The following is a 21,085-nucleotide window of genomic DNA, read 5'->3' as shown; positions in this document are numbered from 1 at the left end:
AAATACCAGTGACCTTCAACATACCATTTTAAATTTAAAGATATATTATATAAACAAAAATATATATACTTCGATTACTATATAGTTATATGCAAACATAAAAATTTTTAACTCCAACAAATATATATTTTACATTAAAAAAAGAAGAAAACAAATATATATTTTAAAACCATAATAAATTGTATTCGGTACTGATAAAAACAATTTAATTTTTAAATATAATTATGCCAAAAATGATAAAAACAAAAAATAAAAACTTGTATATTCGGTGCAACTAGTTTTTAAGCTAAGAATGTCATTTCATTTTACTTCTATATATTGTCAATGTATACCAATCAGTACGGGCTTATACCGATATGATACTGGCTACATTGTCAACTAACACCAACTAGTTTATAGTGATTAAAGTCGCTTATCAGCACCCTAATGATTAGGTTCAAAAATACTCTCCCTCCCTCGATTTATAACTTGACTCGGCACCAAAAAGGAAAAAAAGAGTGAAGGGAGGTATAGAGAAGCAAATAGTTCTAAACATTTATAACTTTTCAATGCCTTGGTAGTGTTTTCTATCAGAGCGTCTAGATGCTCCCAAAAGGAAACTATGCCGTAATTGGGGGGGAAAAATAATTTGCCTACACATGTTATTTACAAACTACCATCTATACATTATTTGGGAAAGAAGAGGAGAAACCTTTCATTGATTCACAGTAGAGCAATCTGTTGTTGGTGTCTGGGTCGGGGTCTTGATCACGCGGGTGTTGTACGATCCACAATATCCACACTTGTGATACAACCAATGGAACCTAGCTGTGCCCTTTTCATCACAATCGTTGCAGAGAATATCCTGTGGATTGTATATATATGCCATTAGTAAAGATAAAATTCGGAACTTAGTTCATTCTATAGTTATCTTTTAAGGGGCAACATTTAGCCAGTTTGTCCTTTGAGGTAAGAAAAGAATAAACCTGACACCGATCCCTGTATTCTTCTGGAAGCTCTTCAGCAGCCAACAATGCGTCAAGCATACCGAAGTAAACCTGAAAGTTAACCAAAATGAAAAAGATAACATAAATATGCTTCACCAAGATGGAACTTTGAAGTTCATTATAACAGGATAATTGTCTCCTATCCAGGGATCGATGTACTGAGGAATAAGTGAACAGCAGTTCATATCCTACATGTATCTTAGTGCTTAAAGGGGTTTGAGCCTAGAAATATATGAAAAGGCATAAAAAAAATGAGCACACCAGTGTTAGACAATACCGATATGCCATCTTCAATATTGATATGAGAAACATGAAAATATATATAGCTCTTTACAAGTCATAAGAAGCTAAGGTGCAAGAAAGTTTTTACCGCCATATCTCCCAAGGATCTACTGCAAAGTGGACAGGTGTAATGACTGCAAGTATATGCCTAACACAGCAAAAGATGTGAAGTTAGCATATAACCAATTTGGCAATGTTCCTTCAAAGATAATCATACATAAAGAAACAAGTGAAAAATGGGTACTGGGAGTAGAAGAAAAGGAAAGCCAAGAACCTGAAAACAAGCTGAATGCATGTAATGGCCGCAAGGTAGAGCTCTGACTGTTGCACTTGATGTGAACAAAAAATCACAACAAATAGGGCAGTTGGTTTCTAAACCTTTCTCCAGGCACTTGTGGTTCACTAACTTTGTCCCGAGGCAACAATTGCATGTCATGCAATGAAAATAATCAATGCCAAGTCCTTTACCAACACGGCATAGATTGCAAAATGGACAATGATACACATTCCTGCAGCAGAAAATTTATTAGGATAGGTCAAAGATTAGCACCGTCTCTTCCAGTAGAATCTAAAACCGCTGAACCATTCATTAGTATTTCCAAATTAGTGATCATGGTACAAGTGCAAATTCTCATTCTGGTTACAATCTTGAAACAAAACAATTATTTTTACTACTTTCTCAGTATGCAAGTGTAGTGCAAAGGCCTTTACATGTTATAGCTGGAGGGGAAAGGAAAGGAGAAAATGGTGGACAAGCATGTTACTTGGACTTAGGTATGAGTGTCAGAAATGGATATGTGGTTTCCTAAGAGCTCTAACAATGGGGGTTAAAAAAGTGCGTGCTCATCTTCATAAGGATAAATGTGGTTTACAACAATTTAAAAGGGTAATCCTCTACAGGTTGAATATGGAAATATGATGAAAAGAGTTAGAATAGATTCAGGTGGAGGTAAAGTTTTGCTGCAAGATGAAAACTGCCAAGAAGAACAAATACCTTTCATCATCAAAAAACTTGCATATGCTACAATAATACTTTGCCATTGAAAGTCCATTGCAGGAAGGTGTAATGCAAATTGGACCAACAGGTTGAATCTTGAGGCAACTCATGCACATCATCTCTAAGGTTGCTTTCCTGAAATGGTTGAGAGAAAAAAAATCATATGCAGAGAACTCTAACCTCGAATTAGAGAAAAGTTATTCAAACTTACCTATCCATTGAATGATCGCTCACATTGTCATGACAAAACCTGCAAGTAAACAACTTCCCACAGCAAGCAGCACGGAGTTTGCAGTTTCTTTTGTAGTGCTCACACCCAAATATTTGTTTCCCTGGATCTCGAAATGATGGAGAACATCCCCATACATCTTCGCCGTTAGAAGCTTCAGTGGATGCTGCTTGGGGTAACTTCTGCTGAGCAGCTATCCAACGACTAAAATAAACAATTTACTAACTGATTAATAACTCATGTCAAAAGAATAACAAAGAATCAATGATGAACCAAAAATAAAAAGAAACAGAGGATAAGAAACACATAATATAATGCCAATGACTCTAGGAATTAGTATAGACAAAGCAGATAAATATCATGGAACAAACCTAGTTAAAAGGTTCTGAACAAGATATGCTTTTCTCCTAGGATCAAGAGTTGAGTCCCGATAAACCTTCCGTATCTCTGACTCAAGCTCATTTTGATTCATTCGAAAAATATCCTTCCACCCAGGCTTAAACATTTGATCACATTGTTCCAAACTGTCTTGGAAATCATTATCTAGAGCAGAACATTCGAGAAATAAATTAAAATGTTCCACGCAACAATGTTCAAACCAAATGCATATCATTACCAAATACCTTTTAGAGAAATGCCAGTTTCTGACATTTCATTCTGCAAAGATGATTCAGAGGGTCTTTTCCAGCATTCATTTAGCCATTCATTGAACATTGTGTTTTTGGTTGCTTGCTTCCACGTGTCCATCATTTTATTTTGCTCCTCCTGAGTAAGAGCTGCAGTTACCCATGGCAGCATTGACTGAAGCACTTCAGCACCTGTGGTGCCAATTATGCGCCCAACTAGTTTGTCTTGCTCCTCCACAGAGAAATATCTACCAAATAATGGCCAAAGCTCAAGTTCCTCTCGGTAAATATGATGATCCAGGGTAACTCTGATTGATTTGCACATCCCCTGAAGCTTAGTAGCCAGCTCATTATATTTTCTCAGACAATCACCATTGTAGGCACCAGAAAGTTCAGTGCCAGTATCAGTTGGCATATGACCTATGGTAAAACTTTCATGAAGGTGTGAGAGTTCAGAAAGAACACTGTTAATGTCTTCAAACAATTTTTCCTCCTGCTTATGATCTAGTGTATATGAGTGACTGACGTTATGAAGTGTCTCTTTAGACTCCAATGCTGGGAAAACAATATCATCCTCGGCATTACTATGAGCTCTGTATAAACCCCATAATAGATGAAATCTTCCAATAAACTGCCTAAGGAATGTCTCATCACAATCGCCAAGCTTTCCAGATTCAACATCCAGATATTCCAAGTCTTTGCTGATGGCTTTATGAAATTTGAAAATCGTATCAATTGGTCGATCTGCTGAGCCAATGTCAGACAAGTTATTATCTGTTTCCCAGACAAAAAGACTGGAATTTAGAGATGGAGCGGAGGGGCTAAAAGACAAAGATCTCAGAGACTTGGCTGTTAAAAGAGAACCAAACCCCAGATTATTAGTATTTACTCCTAAACCAGGAACACAGCAAGACCTTTCATTACAAGGTTGCTCATGGGCATCGACACTAACTGACAGCTCAGCAGCATTGCCGGTTTTGCATGAATCAGAAATGTTTCTTTTGACTGGCCTTTTAACTTCATCTCCATGAATTGTTGAACAGGTCTCGTTCATGCACATGGAAGAAGTGCATGCACAACATGATGGAACAAAATCTTCTTCAATGTCACTGAACCTTTTAACACAGCAACCATTTCCAGTTGGAGACAAACACATGCCTTGGTTTCGACCCTTGCAAGCCCACCCAGAAAAAAGTGTCATGAGAGCACTATCTGTTGGTGGAGCTGAATCAAATAAGTATCAGTGAGTTAGAAAGGGTAAATCAAGCAGTGAAAGTTTTAATTGTATTAACAAAAATTGACTGAACTGCTGTATAGGGAATGGATGTGTAGACCTGCCAACTGCATGTTCTTCAGGAAATTCCGGGCTTCATGGTCAGTTAATGACCCAACCAGCCATGGCAAGACGCGCTCAATCAATCTCAAGGGCATTACACACAAGCTTTGATACAAAAGTTCACGCTGCCTTTTGAAACTAAAGTTCTTTTTCGCTATTGGAAGAACCTAGAAATCAACAAGAATAGGGTAGAAACATTCACATAACCATAGGTTTCTAGAACTGCACAAAATAGTCTAATCAATTACAGCACATGGAAACATAGAGCTTTAGTTCCAATATAATTAAATAAATCATAGAATATTGTCATATAGCACTTCCACATATTGTCTAGGACCCGACAGCCTCTCTCCTTCATCTCCACCCCCCACCCCTTTTTTTTTTCTCCTTCCCAGGTGATGTGGGTGTATGCATATATGGCTGTGTAGTTATGTGCAGTTGGGACAGTTCAGGAATATAAAACTTCATGTTTTACCAGAGCACCTACTGAACACCCCCCCAAAAAAAAAAAAAGCTCACCTGAACTTCCTCATTATGGAAATGAGTCATTATAGTTTCCATTATTTGATCAGCATGCTCACATAACTTGGAATAAAATTCAGCAGCTGAAGTAGAAACTGCTCCTGCATTTTGAATACTTTCAATCAAACACCTAAAGTCATTGAATTGGCTTTCTTCTTCAGCATGCTCTTGGATGAAAGACAGTTCTTCATCAACCGCAGGGAATATTACCTTGTCCTCTGCAATACTTCATAATAGAGCAATCCGATCATCAATTTCCTGCTTAAAATATAAGCAAACAAGTATACAGCAAAACTAGCAATCCCCCTTGCCCTGGCAGGATCTTTTATTTATTTATTTTATTTTACTTTTTTTGAGATGGGAGCTGAAGAAAGGAGGGGAGGGCTTTTACAGAAAAAAATGCAATGGCAGGGGGACAGCTTTAGATTGCTCTGACCTGGGAACATATACTATTCATATTTAGATTGATCTTCAAATATTTTTTATGCTAATGCGGGAACTCATTTTGATAATAGAATTTATATTTAATTTTATTTTAAATAAAATGATTAATGAGTTTTAAAAGGAATATATATTAAATTAAAGGAAAAAATAATTTTCAAGGCATAATAGGCTGGATGCTTGCGATAACTTCTCTGGGGCAAATGTAGAAAGTTAGACCCAGTGGATTTTTAAGGTAGAATTTATTAGTAAGCGGAGAAACTAGTACAAAAACAAAAAGATTACAAGAAAAATACCTGTGAAAGATGCAAACCTCAGCAATAAATTGCCATCGTTCATTAAAGACTGATAGATCAACAAAATCCCCAGAAAGTTGAATCTTCCTAGCCTCCTCAGCTATCTCAGTCAACTCTCTCTTAATAGCATTATGCCAAAGCAATATTTCATTCAATGGATGAGTGCCATCCGTCTCAGAAAGAATACTACCAGGCTCCAAATATTTTCTTTTGCCGGTCTTTGGTAACTCACAAGGACAGGTTCTACTGTCCAATGACTGGCTTAAGCCATCCGGAGAATCTAAATGATATTTTCCTAATAAGTTAGCATCATTTCTCCCTTCCATCCATGTAAAGATAACCTTTAAAAGTAAAGAATTAACACTTAGGAAGCTCATAAAAAATTGTCCAAAATATATAAATGGTTTGGTGAAAATAGAAATCTTGCCTGCTGCAGAAGCTTTTCTTCTGGAACTATTTTGCTTAAGCACTTCTGCATGTCCTGATATTCATCAGGTGAGAGAAATGATGAAAGCCACGGAAGGAACTCCGCCACCATATTCACAGGAATGCTGCATAAAAACTGCCAGACTAGCGATGCTTGCTCTTCAAGAGAGAACTTTTCAATAAGCAAGGGAAAAACCTGTCATATTCAAAGAGAATACCATGTAACCCGAAAATACAGCCCTATTAGAGCACATGTGGTCTTCTGGTTTGATGATTAAAACAATAAAGAGAGAAGACAACTGACTCATGTCGAGAAAATTAGCTTCAGATGATAAGGGAATAACTATTGCAATGGATCTGTAGCTGTTTAAAATTCATGCTTTGTGAAGCAAAAAGAATTATAATATCAAATTGGCCTCTTCTTTGCATAGCTTGGGAATTTAACATGTCAAAAACAATAGAGCAGCTGCATATCCAGTAAGTTAAATTGAACATAGAGCATTAAAAGCATGAAACTGAATAATTCTTGGAGAAAAATCAATACAGCCTAACCAACTTGCACAAAAGTATTGGATATCTGTTGATATATATGTCATAGATACAGCACTTGGGGGAGAAAAACAATTTACTCATTAGTCCCATGCAGATTCATAACATATAAAAGAAATGCACTTTTCAATACATTTGTCAAATCAAGCCTCAAATTGTGAATAATTTAAAACACTGTCAATAAAACATGGTAAACAATAATCATAAATAATTAAATGAAGTAAGCTACCAAGTAAAAAGAAAAAAAAAACTAAAATTGAGAGAAAGACTAATTGTTTATAACAAAGGAGCATGCACACCACAATAAAAAGAAGCTAACTTATCAGGTTAAAAACAACTATGCACGCACTAGTTCTTTTGAAATTGAACACATGAAAAGCAGTTGTCAAGCACAAAAGAAATGTGTGGATCTTTTATCTTAGTTATATTTAGGATACCCTAAGCAAGGAATTTGTTCAATACATCGCATAAATTCTGAAATAGAAAAGCAACACTACATAAGCTCATACCTGTTCCTCTTCTTTGTCCATATGCTGACTAATTGATGTTCGAAGGGCCCCTGTACAAGAAGCTAACTCCTTTGGGAAGCTCTCATCATCTTCCGTATAAGAACTTAAAAGCTCAAATAGATGATCAAAAAGGTTGCTTTCACCTTTGTGTTCAAGGGAGTAAGTTTTTGCCACATTTTTTACACGTATATCAAGGGCTGGAAAAATAACCTGCATTTCAAATCCATATGCTGTAAAATTTCTGATATAGTAGAAAGATGAGGAAACAAAGAATGCACTAGACTGCTTCCAGGAATCAAAATTGAAATCTTAGAATTGCAGCTAACAGTTGGTATTAAGTAACCATGGTCATGCATATTGCCTGATAACATCAGGAGAGCATCCTACCACTTCTCTCAAAAAACAAAATGCAAGCAGGAGGTACCAGAACTTTCAGTTTCAAAGATTACATTGCAAGTTCAGAAACTTTTAGTTGTCACACTACCAAAAAATAAAAGATAGAAGATCCAATGGAAGGAGCAATCAAATTTCAGATAAACCAGATATTAATAATTTTTCTTTTCAGTTATAGATGCACACTCTTTGAATGGTATGCTTAGATCAGTAAAAACAAAACATTTTTTTTTTTGCAGAGCCATTGATGGAGAAACATCTTAGCAAGGAAATTATTCTAAACCAAAAATGTTTGCCTCTAACTTGCAATAATTATAATATTCCAAACTGTGATGCTCTTCTAGAAGTAAAAGTGGCAACTGAAACTTGTTTTGCAACTGAAACTTGTTTTGCAACTAAAAAAGAAAATTCACAAGCTTGCCTCTGTTAGACTCATAGCATCCTACATTGGTACATTTTGCAAATACTCAATTCAATATATCAACACAAGTTCAACTTATCATGTTTCAAGTTTTAGAAAAATAAAATTTCAACATTCTTCACCGAAATTATTAGAATTTAAAACAAAACCAAGAATATATATAGCATCATTAGTGAAAAAGCATTCCACTAAGGTTTTTTCCCCCCAATAACTTATCTACAAGTACAATCCTCTGAAAAGAAGCAGAAGTACTTGTCATGAAGTTAGGGAAATGGAAAATTAATACTAAAATCAATTCCATAAGAAAAAAATGACTCCAGTAAAACCACCAACCGACAGTCAAAATGCTTATAAATAAAACATAGCTTATTACAAATCAAAATATATTCTTTTCCTTTTTTCACTGCTAAAGGAAAAAAAGACTGAAATGCGACGAATGCACTCCAATTCGAAACAAGAGAAAAAAATCGCAATTAAATGATTAATTCCTTCGTAATTTCCAAGAACCAAGCAAAGAAAAATATTAACTCAAGTATTGAAATTAATAAACTAAAATGAAACGGTGTACAAACAGGCAGTCGTCCACGTACATACTTAGGCGTGTAGAGACATAAATTCCAATGATTTACTAAAAATACTATCCAAAATTCACCAAATTCAAAAATAAAAGAAAAACAAGTTGTTCAAATTTTCAAAACTCTCTTGCCGAAACAACCAGAGCATTCGAAAATTCTAACAAAATTAAGAGCAAAAAGAAAAGAGTACCTCATCTTCGGCAACAGAGTGTTGCCTATAAATCGATCTGAAGAAACCGTACCGTTGAAACAGCGATTGAATATCAACACTGTTTCCCGTAGCAAACGCCAAAGCCAAACGGTGAAGCGAATCCAGCTCATTCCGCACCGCCTTATGAAACAACAAGAATATCAAAATCGGAGACTTCTCTTCACTCTCCTCCGACAAACCTCCAAATGGCGGCGGTTTCACCGTGCCGGAAGATACCACCACCGCTTCGTCTCCACGTCGCAATTCCGGTATAGGAATCGCCATTTGAAAACTCTTGGCTCCTTTGACTTTCTCCGTTAAACTAATACCTCCTTCGCCCTTCAATTGCTTGCTGCTGTTTTAATTTTTTTTCTTTATTTGTTATTTGTCTTCTTCGTAATAATATATATTTCCGGGTTTTGTTTCGTTTGGTATTTGGTTTGAGATTTTCAACGGGAGATGAGAGGGAACGAAAGGCTCGAGGCAGGGTGTTCCATGTTTAAGACCGGGGTGTGATAAGAATGTGGGGGAATGTGGTCGTTTTTATACCCTCGTTGGTGCCACGTGGCGTGATTTGCCACGCTGGATTGTTCTATCAGTCTTGGGTAAATTTCACCTAAGGTCACTAAATTATTAATAAATTTACGTTTTGGTCATTTTACTCTTAAAGGTTACAAAATGATCATTGAACTATTTGAAAGTTTTCATTTAAGTCACTGAACTATTCAAAAGTTTTTATTTAAAACACTAAACTATTTGCATTTTTTAATTTAAGTCACTGAGTTGCTAAGTATCTTTTTTAAATCTGTTAGCGAGCTATAAGCGATGATTCAACAATCTATAGAGTTGATTATTACCCATAGACGAGTGGAAAAATATTCCTTAGATCTAATCAATCTGATGGTTAGTGTCAGATATCAGAGAAGAAACTATTTGAATTTTAATTCGTAAATTCGTGATATTCAAAGTTGTTTCATAAAAAAATTAAACTGCAAAATAAAAGGAGGATAAGAGCTTTTGATTAGTGTAGGTGGTGCAAATAGAAAAGGTAAAGTAACAACATTTTTAACAACCTAGTGACTTAAATAAAAAATTTCGAACAGTTTAATGATATTTTTAAATTTTTAAAAGTTAAATTACTAAAATATAAACTTACTAATAGTTTAGTGACTTTAGTTGCAGTTTACCCATAAGTCTTTTTCTGGATCATGTGAGTTTCTCTACGTGGAATGTGATAAGAGGTTGATGAATAAACCTAGGTCCTAGAGGCTTCTCTATTGTTTTTGTTTCTTTAGTTTTTTACTTTTCTCTTTTTTTTTTTTTAAAGGCAAAATATTTTGTCTTCTTATTATGAGACCACTTAAGGATAAGGCGAGTGAAAAGGATGAAAAAGGTTGTTCCAAGATGTAAAGGTTTGGATTATGGAATCAAATTTTCCCAATGTTTTTTTAATCATTTTAATTTCAGTAGTCTCGAGCTTTTTTTAATTATAAATACAAGGTAAATTACTTAGATAGTGATTTAAGTTTAATCGCATTTCTATTTTGATTATCGATTATTTTATTAATTTAGTCACTTTAATTAAATTATTTTATATTTTAATCATTTTATCGTTAAAATGTATTTGGTTACCAAATAAAATATTAACATAATCTAGTATAATAACAAATTTAGTCTTTAATATTTAATCACTTTGTTTATTTAGTCCCGATTTTAAAATTTTCAATAAATTTAACCTTTAATATTTAAACATTTTATTAATTTGATCTTAATTCTGAAAATTAAAAATAGAAAATATTTTTTTTAAATACATAAATTTTAAAATATATATAGAAAATGTGTATGAGAATTTTCGGATCTTTATATAGTTTGTTTTTACTATATGTTTAATTTGGTTTAATTTTATGTTTTTTCAAAGAGCAATTAATTCAAATTCAATCTTCCACCGAAATTTTTGAATTTAAACCAAATTCTTAAATTTGATATTAGTTGCTAACGAAGCTTTGATTGTTCTAATTAGATTAAGGTTTAGGAATATTGATGGTCTGAGTTTAGTCATGACTTTTTTTTTAAAGTTATTATAGTTTAAATCGCATTACATATAGGTAATATTTGAAGATATTTGGATTATTTGTTTGCTATATTAAGGGTGTTCGATTGGTTAACTAATCAGTTAATTGACCTGAACTGTTATTAACTGAATTAATCGACATTTTTAAACCTTTAATCGTTAACCGAAGCGAAATTTTTTCAAAAACAAATAACCGAATTGAATTTTTTCTGTTAATTCGGTCGATTAACCAAATTAACCGAAATTTATATTTTTTTGATTTTTGGTTAAAACAATTATAGAATATATAAAAAAATTAACCGAATTAATCAACCGATTAATTTATACATTAAAAAAATTAATCAAACCAACAGACCCCAACTGAATACTTATATATTGTAATATTATTTATTAAGTTCAGTTAATTCGGTTAACCGATCGATTTCGAACCGAATTAATTGTTAACTAAACTTCCAAAAAATTATTAACCGACCTTTGACTGAATTAATTCAGTTAACCAATCGATTAACCGAATTAATTCGGTTTTACCCAAAATTTGCACACCCCTATGCTATATGTTATGTATTATTTAATTTTAATTATAGTTATTTAAATGTATATTATTTGAATTAATATATTCAATTGTATTTGTAGTTATAATTTTTTTTTTCAAAAAAGGCATTGGCTCGATAATTAACTCAATTCAAGTAACAAATAAAATTTATTATATGTAATGAAACTCGAACTTAAATATTTAATATTTCAATACATCAATTTTATTAATATTATTTGTCGTTGACAAGTTAACTTTAGTATATAAGCTATGTTGATAAAAGTACCATAAAAAGTTATTATACTAAAAATTAAATTATATTTTGATCCATTTACTAAAAAACAATAAATTACTCATTATACGCTAAATGAAAGAGCAAATTGATTATTCGGTTAAAAACAATACAAATAAATAAAAATTTTAACATATATAACTATTTTACTTTTTAATATAATATATATAAATAAAATATAATTTAATTCTTAATAAAATACTTTTTATCAAACTATTCCCTTCAAAAAAATTTAGTTAAATTTCAATTTCATCGACTACGATGTCTATTAATTAGCATAGAAAGTTTGAAATTATCGAATATATAATTAAAATTCAGAGACAATACGCCATTTATTAATTTAATATAAATATTTATTTTATCAAAAAATGGTACAATATTGACTTTAACAAGAAGAAAATGAAATATGTAGCGTTCTTATCCTCACAAGTTTATTATACCCTTAATAATAAAAAAATTCCAAAGTTCGTAATCACACGTGTCTATTTTTTCTAAAGTATAATTATCCTTAAAATATTACTATCATTTGCTAATAACTAATGCAGTATATTTAAAAGATGAAATTCTAATTTTAATTCATAATTTTTAAATAAATTTAATGTATTTGAAATTTTATATTTATAATATGGTGAAAGTACCATAGAGGATCATGTATTATAAATTCATGTATATATATAATTTTTTTATTTTAATTCAATTGTACATATAAAAATAAATAAATATATAGATTTAATATTTATCCCTAAAACTCTTTATTAAGTCGGTATCATATCGAACACTAACTCAGTCAAATATTAATTTAAAATTTTTAAATGATAATAAATATTATAATATTTTTATAAAATAATATTAAGTAATCAATGATTAAATCAAAGATGAACTATTTAAATACATATATTTTTCACATAAACTATTTTCACGCAATTTATATTCAATAATATTTCCTTAATTAATGCTACTATTTTACGTTTTGAAAATAAATAAAAATTTAAATAATAAAAAGGAAAAGCATGATGAAATTGTCATATTAATGTTGTCTGAATGAAATGAAGGTTGGGATTTAGAGAGCACAAAAAAGACGTGTGGCGCATATTAGTTACCCGCGCTCTCACGAGTTGAACTCGTGTTTTCATTTGTACAACACATTCCCCTTTATCATTGCTCAAATTTGTTACCCTCCTAAATAACGATGTGATTAGAAAGAAAGTTAAAAAGTTGAATATACACGAGTGACTAATTATTTTTTATTAAATAAATAAAATCAATTAACAAACACGAGTAATTTATTAAATTAATAATTTTCAATATCTACTCAATTAATAACCTTTTATATTTATATATAAAGGATAAATGGTATATATAAGGTTCGACGAACTAAATTTGTTATATAAAATGTTACTATTTACAATTATCATAATTCAATAGTTTTTTTATCTAATTTTATAATAAAAAATTAAAAATCTAGTTGTTTATTGAATTAAATTTTTATTTTTATATACTTTTTTTAATATTTTTTATACAAATTTTAAATTATCAATAAATTTATAAATTCTTAAATAGGAAGATATTATAGTTTTACTCTAAGAATGTTTGATCATTTAATGATCTAAACAATTGGAATGTATCTTAGACATAGCTTTAAATATTGTCAATGACATTTAAAAAACCACAATTATATGATATTCTTAGATGATATCTACTTTGGCTTGAATTTTCAGTCAATGGTGGCACTAGGGGCTGGCCAGGGTCCCAGGCCCTTTAAAATGAGAAATATCATTTTTAATCCATTGAAATTTATAAAATTTTAAGTGAGCATGTAATAAAATTACACTTTGACCTCAAAAATAATATTTTTTATATAATATTTTAAAAATTAAAAATATATAAACTATTAAAATAATAAAATTATATTTCAATTATTGTAAAAAAATATACAATTTAATTCCAAACGCAAAAAAAATAATATTAATAATAGGATGAATTTGTCCACCAACCTCGTTTTATAAACGTTGGATTCATCATTGTCACAATCTCATTTAATTCTTTTATAAACATATATATTATACTCTACTCTTATCACCAATGTAATAATAGTTAAAATTTTCTTTCCATATTACTCGATTAGTTTTGGTCCATGTGTTGAGTATTTGTAGGGCAAATGTTTTCTCCATTAAATTATCACTTTCTTCATTTGAAATTAATTAAATTATAATTAAAATATTTTTATTAATAAATAATAATTCGAGTCAAATAGATACCAAAAAAAAAAATCTCTTTCCCACTTTTCTCCCACTATTGCAAAGTTTAAATATGATGCCGCCCACTCAAGGATCTTCTATCTACATTAGGCAAAAAGGTTAAAGGGATTATATTATATATGGTACTAATTTATCTAAGATAAAGTGTCTTCAAATAAAGACATGCAAAAGTTTAGAACGACATAAATAAATAATTGAACAAATAAGTACATGTAAAAGTTGAGTAATTGTTTACTATCGAGTCATCATTTAATGTTCCAAAAATATTAATACTTGAGATAAAAAAAAAACAAATCTATAAATTGTAACATCAAAAAATATTAAATAGAATGATGATTAAAATTTTTATCAATATGAACTCGAATTATATTACCCCATTCCCTACATTTAATATTATATAAAAATCAACTTTATTATATGTTTAAAATATTTTTGGAAAATTTCGTCAACAAATAATAAAGGACAATAATATTTAATATCGTGTAACTGCAATGGCTTATCTCTTATGTGTTTTTTACATAACTTTTTATATAATTTAACTCTCAACCTGATCGTAAGAAATTATGTTGACAAGACCTTCATAGTTTTCAGAACTTGTGGATAAGCTCTCGATCTTGGAGAGACTCTTCAAATATCCTTGGGTTGACGAACATCAACACCATGCACACATGATCTAAACCAAACACCAACTACCTTTCCCCTTCAAGCTACCTCTCCATCATTCTCCAACAAATTTTGTACGTCTTTCACTCATTTGAATAAACTGTCTTTAACCTTCAACTTACTTTTTTATATTAGCAAATTTGATCTATTGAACTTTTAAATGTTTATTTTACTATTCAAAATATTAAAATTTATCTGGCTTTTATTAATTAAATGATAATTTGTGAACACTCTCCAAAAATTAAATAATATATTGATTGAACAATAATGAAATAGATTTATAAATATCTCATATTCGATTTATTGGTAAAAGTACCATAAAGTATTTGTACTAAGAGTTAGATTGTATTTCACCTTCTCTACTTACAAAATAGGGCAAATTAATCTCTGAAAGTTAAATCAAAGTGTAAATTGGTCATTTCTATTAAAAATATCATCAATTTGTACTATTAAAAACTGGTGTGGTTAACAAAATAATTAAATAGTGACACACATGTATACATCATGTTGATGTACATGTATCGGTTTTAAACAGTAAAAATTGATGAAAATTTTAACAAAATAACCAATTTACTCTTTAATCTAACGTACAATGACTAATTTGTCTATTTTTTAATAAAAAGATCAAAATACAATCTAACTCTTAATATAATCATCTTGTTGGTAATTTTACCCAATTTATTCTATTGGACGGTGGAGAAAGCCACACATGGATCTTTGGTTAGGTTTCAAGCTATGACAAGTGGGGTTACTCTCGATGGATCCCTTTATCTACCTTTTGGATTAAAGTGATGTCCACTTAAATGTTAAATCTGTTTGTTCTTAGTAACTATTTAATTACTCTCAAACCAAGGTTTATATATACTTATATAGAAATCTTATCCCCAATGAAAGCAAATATTTCACATATATGCTAGTGAAAAAAAACCCTGAAAGACAATGTTTTAGAAAGAAAAAGTCATCACTACTAAAGACAGTGAATCCTCTACTCATAAAAAAAGATTGTATGGATTTAGTTGTGTCATTTAGTCATTTGTACAGTTACAATTAAAACAATAATATTTAATAAAATTGATTTAAATTTATTGATATATTGTTTAAGCGGTGGATTCGTGATGGTTCACTTAACAAGTAAAAAAAATTATAAATGGTTGATTCATTAATAGGATGAGAGTTCGAGAGAAAGAAGAAAAATAGCAAATAAATAAATAAAATCTAGTTTTAATATATGTGAGTGATGGCATGTGCTTATTGTGATGCCATGTGCTATTCTCATATTAGTTTCTTACTCATTTGAGCATAATCAATCTTTTAAGATCCACATATATAGTGTGATGATATATAATGTGACGATAATGCATGCAAGGTTTGTAAACACTATCATACGGCTAACCAATAATTATTAATGATTTCGACTTCAAGCAGGTGAGTTGCAGCCTACAATTCGACTTATAATTGACAAGTGTTTTGTTTATATCAAGTAAGGATATGACCCACATGATTTGAGTCAGCGAAATCTTAGAATGCGAATCTAATTTATAGCTTTAATAAATGAAATTGATATATACAAAATAAATTTACTAAATATAATAAAAATGTAAGACATATTACATTTTCTCTCCTTTATAAAACTTTTATATTAAAAAGAACTTATAATGTTAATGGAAAAAGGTTCCAAAATTTTAATTTTCTTGCAACATTTCCCACTTAAAAGAAGAAGAAAATAACAATTACATCAAGACTAATAGTATTCTATATAAACACGATACTATCATACAAAAGCATGACCAAATAGAATGGTTTTTGTTTTAGAAAATAGAATATAATTCCAAATCCACTTTTTTTTTTTATGTATGATCTCCCCCAAGTGTTATTAGCTTTAAGAATGATAAGAAATCAGTGGAAGTGTCCACTTACTCCTTTTTCCCTCAAATCATTTCTTTTTGGTGGCTTTGGAAAGAAAATTAATTGTGTTTAACTAGCCAATCATCTGCTTACACTTAATGAAAATGCAATATGTAGAGATATATTTATGAAGCGATATATACTAAGAGTCCACAAATAATGGTTGGTGGTCACTTTGGTTGCATTGATTTGCATTTTGTAATTTGTAACTCTAAAATAGAATATTTTTAAAAATTTAAATTAATAAAAAAAATTATATTTTATTCTCTTAAAAAAATAAAATTTTAATTTAATTTTTTAAAAATGATAAATATATAAATTACTAAAATAATAAAATTATATTATTATTATCATAAAAATTACAATTTAATTTTGACTTCTAAAAAATTTACTAGCTTCACCGAATTGATGAGACTAAGATGCATGTATATAACTATATAAAAATATTACTTCGTTTTATTTTTTTATTAAATTAATATATGTTTATTCTTTTTATTTTTTCTTCATTTATGGTTATTTTCAATAGTTGGATTGGATTAGGTTATTTTTTTAAACCTTTTTCGGCTTCGTGAATTATACTTATAGGACCCGCTTGTTAATACATAGAGCCCAATAATACTGTGGGGGCAGGCAAGGTCTCAGACTATGGAATATTAGCAATTTTAATCCCTAGCAGTCAGCCACGTATGAAACTTCTTTTTTTTTTTCTTATGTCTGATATAATCTTTGATCTCATCAACTTGGACTTAATAAAAATCACATATTTAAAGAGGTAAAGGAGAGTAGTCAGAAAATTGGAAAACTGATTTTAACCAATCAACTAATTAATCAGTCAACGTTGATCTCAACAAATTTAAAAGAATTGGGTTAGGTTTGAGTTTTAGTTAAAATTTTAATATATTCTAAATATGTTAGAAATTAATAAAGTTAATTAATCTGATAATATATTTTATAGGATAATATTATGAAAATTAATCATTGTTGTGAGCAATTACCCCAAAGGCTTGGTTCATAGAGTTAGGAGTGTCTTGACAGTATGAGGACGTACAACCATCCACCAATGCGACGTGAGCATCTTGCCCTTGGTGGGGTTTGAACCTCTGATTTATAGCAGATAGGTCATTTGTTGAGGAATTTGATATCGCTTGGGCCACGTATAGTTGAGGTACTCCCAACTCTATGAACCAAATCCTTAGGACATCTGCTTATAGCATGTAGGCTCTTAGAGCACAAGAGACATAATACTCTTTGGGGGATAATACTTTCAATTATTAAGAAATTAAATCGATCTTTTAATAAACAACACTTTAAAAATTTCTCCCAAAAGATTTAATTTCTAACATTTTAAAAATTTCTCCCAAAGATCTAACTTCTAACATTTTCAAATGTATAATCTATTTGGAATGATTGAGAACCTTAATTCTGTGGATCCTTGCTGTCCGCAGAACACTCCCAATTGCCAAGTTGTGTTCAATAAATTTTTAGGTCCCAAAGGCCAAAATCCTTTTGATAATGAGCTTGACAAATGCTTAAAAAAAAATAAAGCTTGTCAAAATTCATTATTGGTTTTCTTTATAATTCAATAAATTATAAATGGCCCATTAAGTTTATTAAGGTAGCGACTTTAATATTATCTATACTATAATATCAAACCACTAATTATTTTGGTATTTACAAATTGTGATTTGGCTTTCCACCAATCAAATACAGGAAAAACTTATTTACAATAAGGGTGCGTTTGGTTCGCTGTATTGGATTAGAGGTGTATTGGATTAGAGATGTATTGGATTAGAGGTGTAATAGCAAATCAACTGTTTGGTTGAATGTAATGGAATAGAGGCGTAATAGTAATCTTGTGTTTGGTTGAATGGAATAGAGGTGTAATAGTATAATGGAAAAAACTAAAATGACTAGAATACCCTTAGCATAAATTTGTTTTGGTAAATGATTATTGTTATTGTTATTTAAATTTTAATAAGATTATTATTATCAATAATAAATAATTTAATCATATTTAAACATAATTATTATTAAATATATTATAATTAAAATATATAATTTAATAAAATTCTTAATAATTAATATTCTTATATGAATTTACTCAAATCATAATATATGATACTATAAAATATAATTTGAAATAATTAATATTAAATATATTTTAATTAAAATATATGATTTAATAAAATTTATAATAATTATACCTAATAAATTTTCTTATATGAATTTGTATAATTTAAAATAATTATTATTAAATATAATTTAATAATAATATATAATTTCATAAAATTCTTGATAATAAATTTTCTTATATGAATTTATATAATTTAAAATAATTAATATTAAATATAATTTAATAATGATATATAATTTCATAAAATTCTTGATAATAATTTTTCTTATATGAATTTATATAATTTAAAATAATTAATATTAAATATAATTTAATAATTATATATAATTTATACATTTAACCAGTGCCAAGCATTATGACCTTTAAGCAATGTTGAACTTGATCACCCAAATTTTCACAAATACTGTTAATTACTTAATTCAAACTGCATTGTACAAAATGCCGGTCAGATCATTTCAACCTTCCAGCTACCAACTAATATGTTTTCCAATTTTCTAGCCCACCCAAACTTTACAAAATGCTAGATAGCATATTAGTCACAATCATATTCACATCACTAACTATATCCGAAAATGAATGACCCTGGGAAAAATTACAAATATTACATGGATTTCATTCAATCAATGTTGATGTAGAAGCATTCTTGCCCTCTGTTGAAGTTGAGTCAATGACCTAATACAAGTGCCCTCCTCGCATGTCTTTAAGCGTGTAAGGCTGATTAGTTCCCGAATAAAAACTACAAGACTACTTTGCATTGGCAACTTGTCTTCAGATCCCTTGCTTCGGTGTTTCCCTTATACAACCTCAAATTCTCTAGACTTACTGGCAGTTGTTCGTAGTACTGAGTCAGGAAGCCCTGAAATGATTACCAGTCAGGTGACATTCATCATAGCAGATGCTAAAATTTTGCAATTCAGTCGATTCTCTATAAACAAAGATGTAGATAAATACAACAAAATATATCTACATCTTTTTGTCCTAAAGGTTCTCAATAACAGAAGGTATTGATTAATGCACATTTCAACAATCTGAGAATATGAACTAAATTCAAGGAAAAATCAACACAAAAATAGCAATGAGCCCTGCATTTTACAAATTTTCACTAAACAAATTGGCAGATAAGACTTCAAACTGATGCTGTACAACTCAAAATATCTCATTCACTCTCTCTGCACCTAATATAATTTGCCAATTATAAATGCTATAAACTTCAGTTTAAAAAATATATTATCCAACAGAAAGCAGACACACCTTGGAATTGTTCCTATAGTCCACAGCTAAACGGTGGTAGTGTGTTGAAAACATCCCTCGGCATTGCACCTAATACAACTCATATTTCAAATTACAGCATAAGGGTCAACAAAGAACTTAATTTGGAAGGTTTCAGAAAGATGAGTGAAAATTTCTGCTTGGACTGATGGAAAAAGTTGCACCAACTTACAAAATGGAGGACCTAATGCACATGTTTAAGGAACTGCTACAAAGATTTGATCGTCAGTCAACTAAGTCCGTCCATGCCAAAGCCCATAATTCAAATATCAGTTAAAAGAAATGAAACAAATGACACTCACACTTCTCCAATATCAGATTGACAAGCAGATCAGACAACTAGAAGAACAATAAATAATTGAAATGGCCAAAGAATCCTACTTTCAGTACCCACTACCATTTTATTGGGCTTGAATTGGTAACACAAACACACACAATCAAGAAATTAAATGTAGATGAAATCTAACCTTGAATAACATTGTTATCTTGGTCAATTTTTTCCAATGCAGGAATGCAAAATGCTGCAGTTTTCCCAGTTCCATTTTTGGCTCTAGCAAGAATATCACTTCCAGTTAAAGCAATGGGAATACTCTCTTCCTGAATAGGAGATGGTCTTTCAAAGCCCTTCTCATATATTCCCATAATAAGTTCACGTTTCAGAAAGTAGTCTTCAAATTCATTTCCTTTGGTAGCAGTCACATCCTGGCACAAATTTAATAGGCAGATCAGTACATAAGCGTCAAAATTAAAATTTTAAAAAATATCCAAATACCAACAAAAGCACTGCCATGCCCTGTGTGAAATTTATATCAGAGAAACAATATGGAGTGCTATCGATAAAAAGGTTGTATTAACTTCAATATTTACTCGATTAATATCATTAACAAAAATACCTCCGTTTTGTAGCGTGTATCTGATGGTGGCATCTTTAGCCTTGCCTTCCAATCATGTGAACTGAAAGATGAAAAAGAATGTAAAACCGTGCACAATTCAATATGAAATACATAAAAGAAAATTCAATAAAAAAATTAATAACTGTAAACAATGCACAAGAAATTTAATTTGTGAAAAAAATATAATTATGAACATTCAATACGTAACATGTGTACAGGCCCATTTTGACCTACCCAACTGACCCATTACCTAAAATAGCCCATTTACAAATAAACCCAACAAATTCATC

General features: G+C 30.3%; 2 protein-coding genes across 3 annotated transcripts; both read right to left on the bottom strand.

The window, feature by feature from the left end:
- Nucleotides 1-510: 510 nt before the first annotated feature.
- On the bottom strand, nucleotides 511-9,304 carry LOC107924003 (zinc finger protein BRUTUS). The gene is made up of 14 exons (XM_016854246.2): nucleotides 8,779-9,304; nucleotides 7,200-7,409; nucleotides 6,143-6,337; nucleotides 5,716-6,056; nucleotides 4,976-5,204; nucleotides 4,455-4,623; nucleotides 3,118-4,344; nucleotides 2,866-3,037; nucleotides 2,477-2,698; nucleotides 2,263-2,400; nucleotides 1,543-1,777; nucleotides 1,357-1,416; nucleotides 966-1,037; nucleotides 511-844 (listed from the first exon to the last, which is right to left on the bottom strand). Exons 1-14 carry the CDS (start codon nucleotides 9,061-9,063, stop codon nucleotides 695-697), a joined length of 3,705 nt encoding a protein of 1,234 aa, XP_016709735.2. The 5' UTR covers nucleotides 9,064-9,304; the 3' UTR covers nucleotides 511-694.
- A 9,701-nt stretch (nucleotides 9,305-19,005) lies between these two features.
- LOC121209569 (DEAD-box ATP-dependent RNA helicase 6-like) lies at nucleotides 19,006-20,881 on the bottom strand. 2 transcript variants are annotated; one of them, XM_041080420.1, is made up of 4 exons: nucleotides 20,796-20,881; nucleotides 20,370-20,604; nucleotides 19,885-19,953; nucleotides 19,006-19,489 (listed from the first exon to the last, which is right to left on the bottom strand). In XM_041080420.1, exons 1-3 carry the CDS (start codon nucleotides 20,826-20,828, stop codon nucleotides 19,898-19,900), a joined length of 324 nt encoding a protein of 107 aa, XP_040936354.1. In that variant the 5' UTR covers nucleotides 20,829-20,881; the 3' UTR covers nucleotides 19,006-19,489; nucleotides 19,885-19,897. The 2 variants fall into 2 exon arrangements, with proteins under 2 accessions (XP_040936354.1, XP_040936353.1); XM_041080419.1 differs by lacking the exon at nucleotides 19,885-19,953.
- Between the last annotated feature and the right edge of the window lie 204 nt (nucleotides 20,882-21,085).

This window comes from Gossypium hirsutum, chromosome A11 (assembly GCF_007990345.1).
Source record: "Gossypium hirsutum isolate 1008001.06 chromosome A11, Gossypium_hirsutum_v2.1, whole genome shotgun sequence".
NCBI classification, from domain to species: domain Eukaryota; kingdom Viridiplantae; phylum Streptophyta; class Magnoliopsida; order Malvales; family Malvaceae; genus Gossypium; species Gossypium hirsutum.
This window is presented reverse-complemented; position numbering and strand designations above follow the sequence as displayed.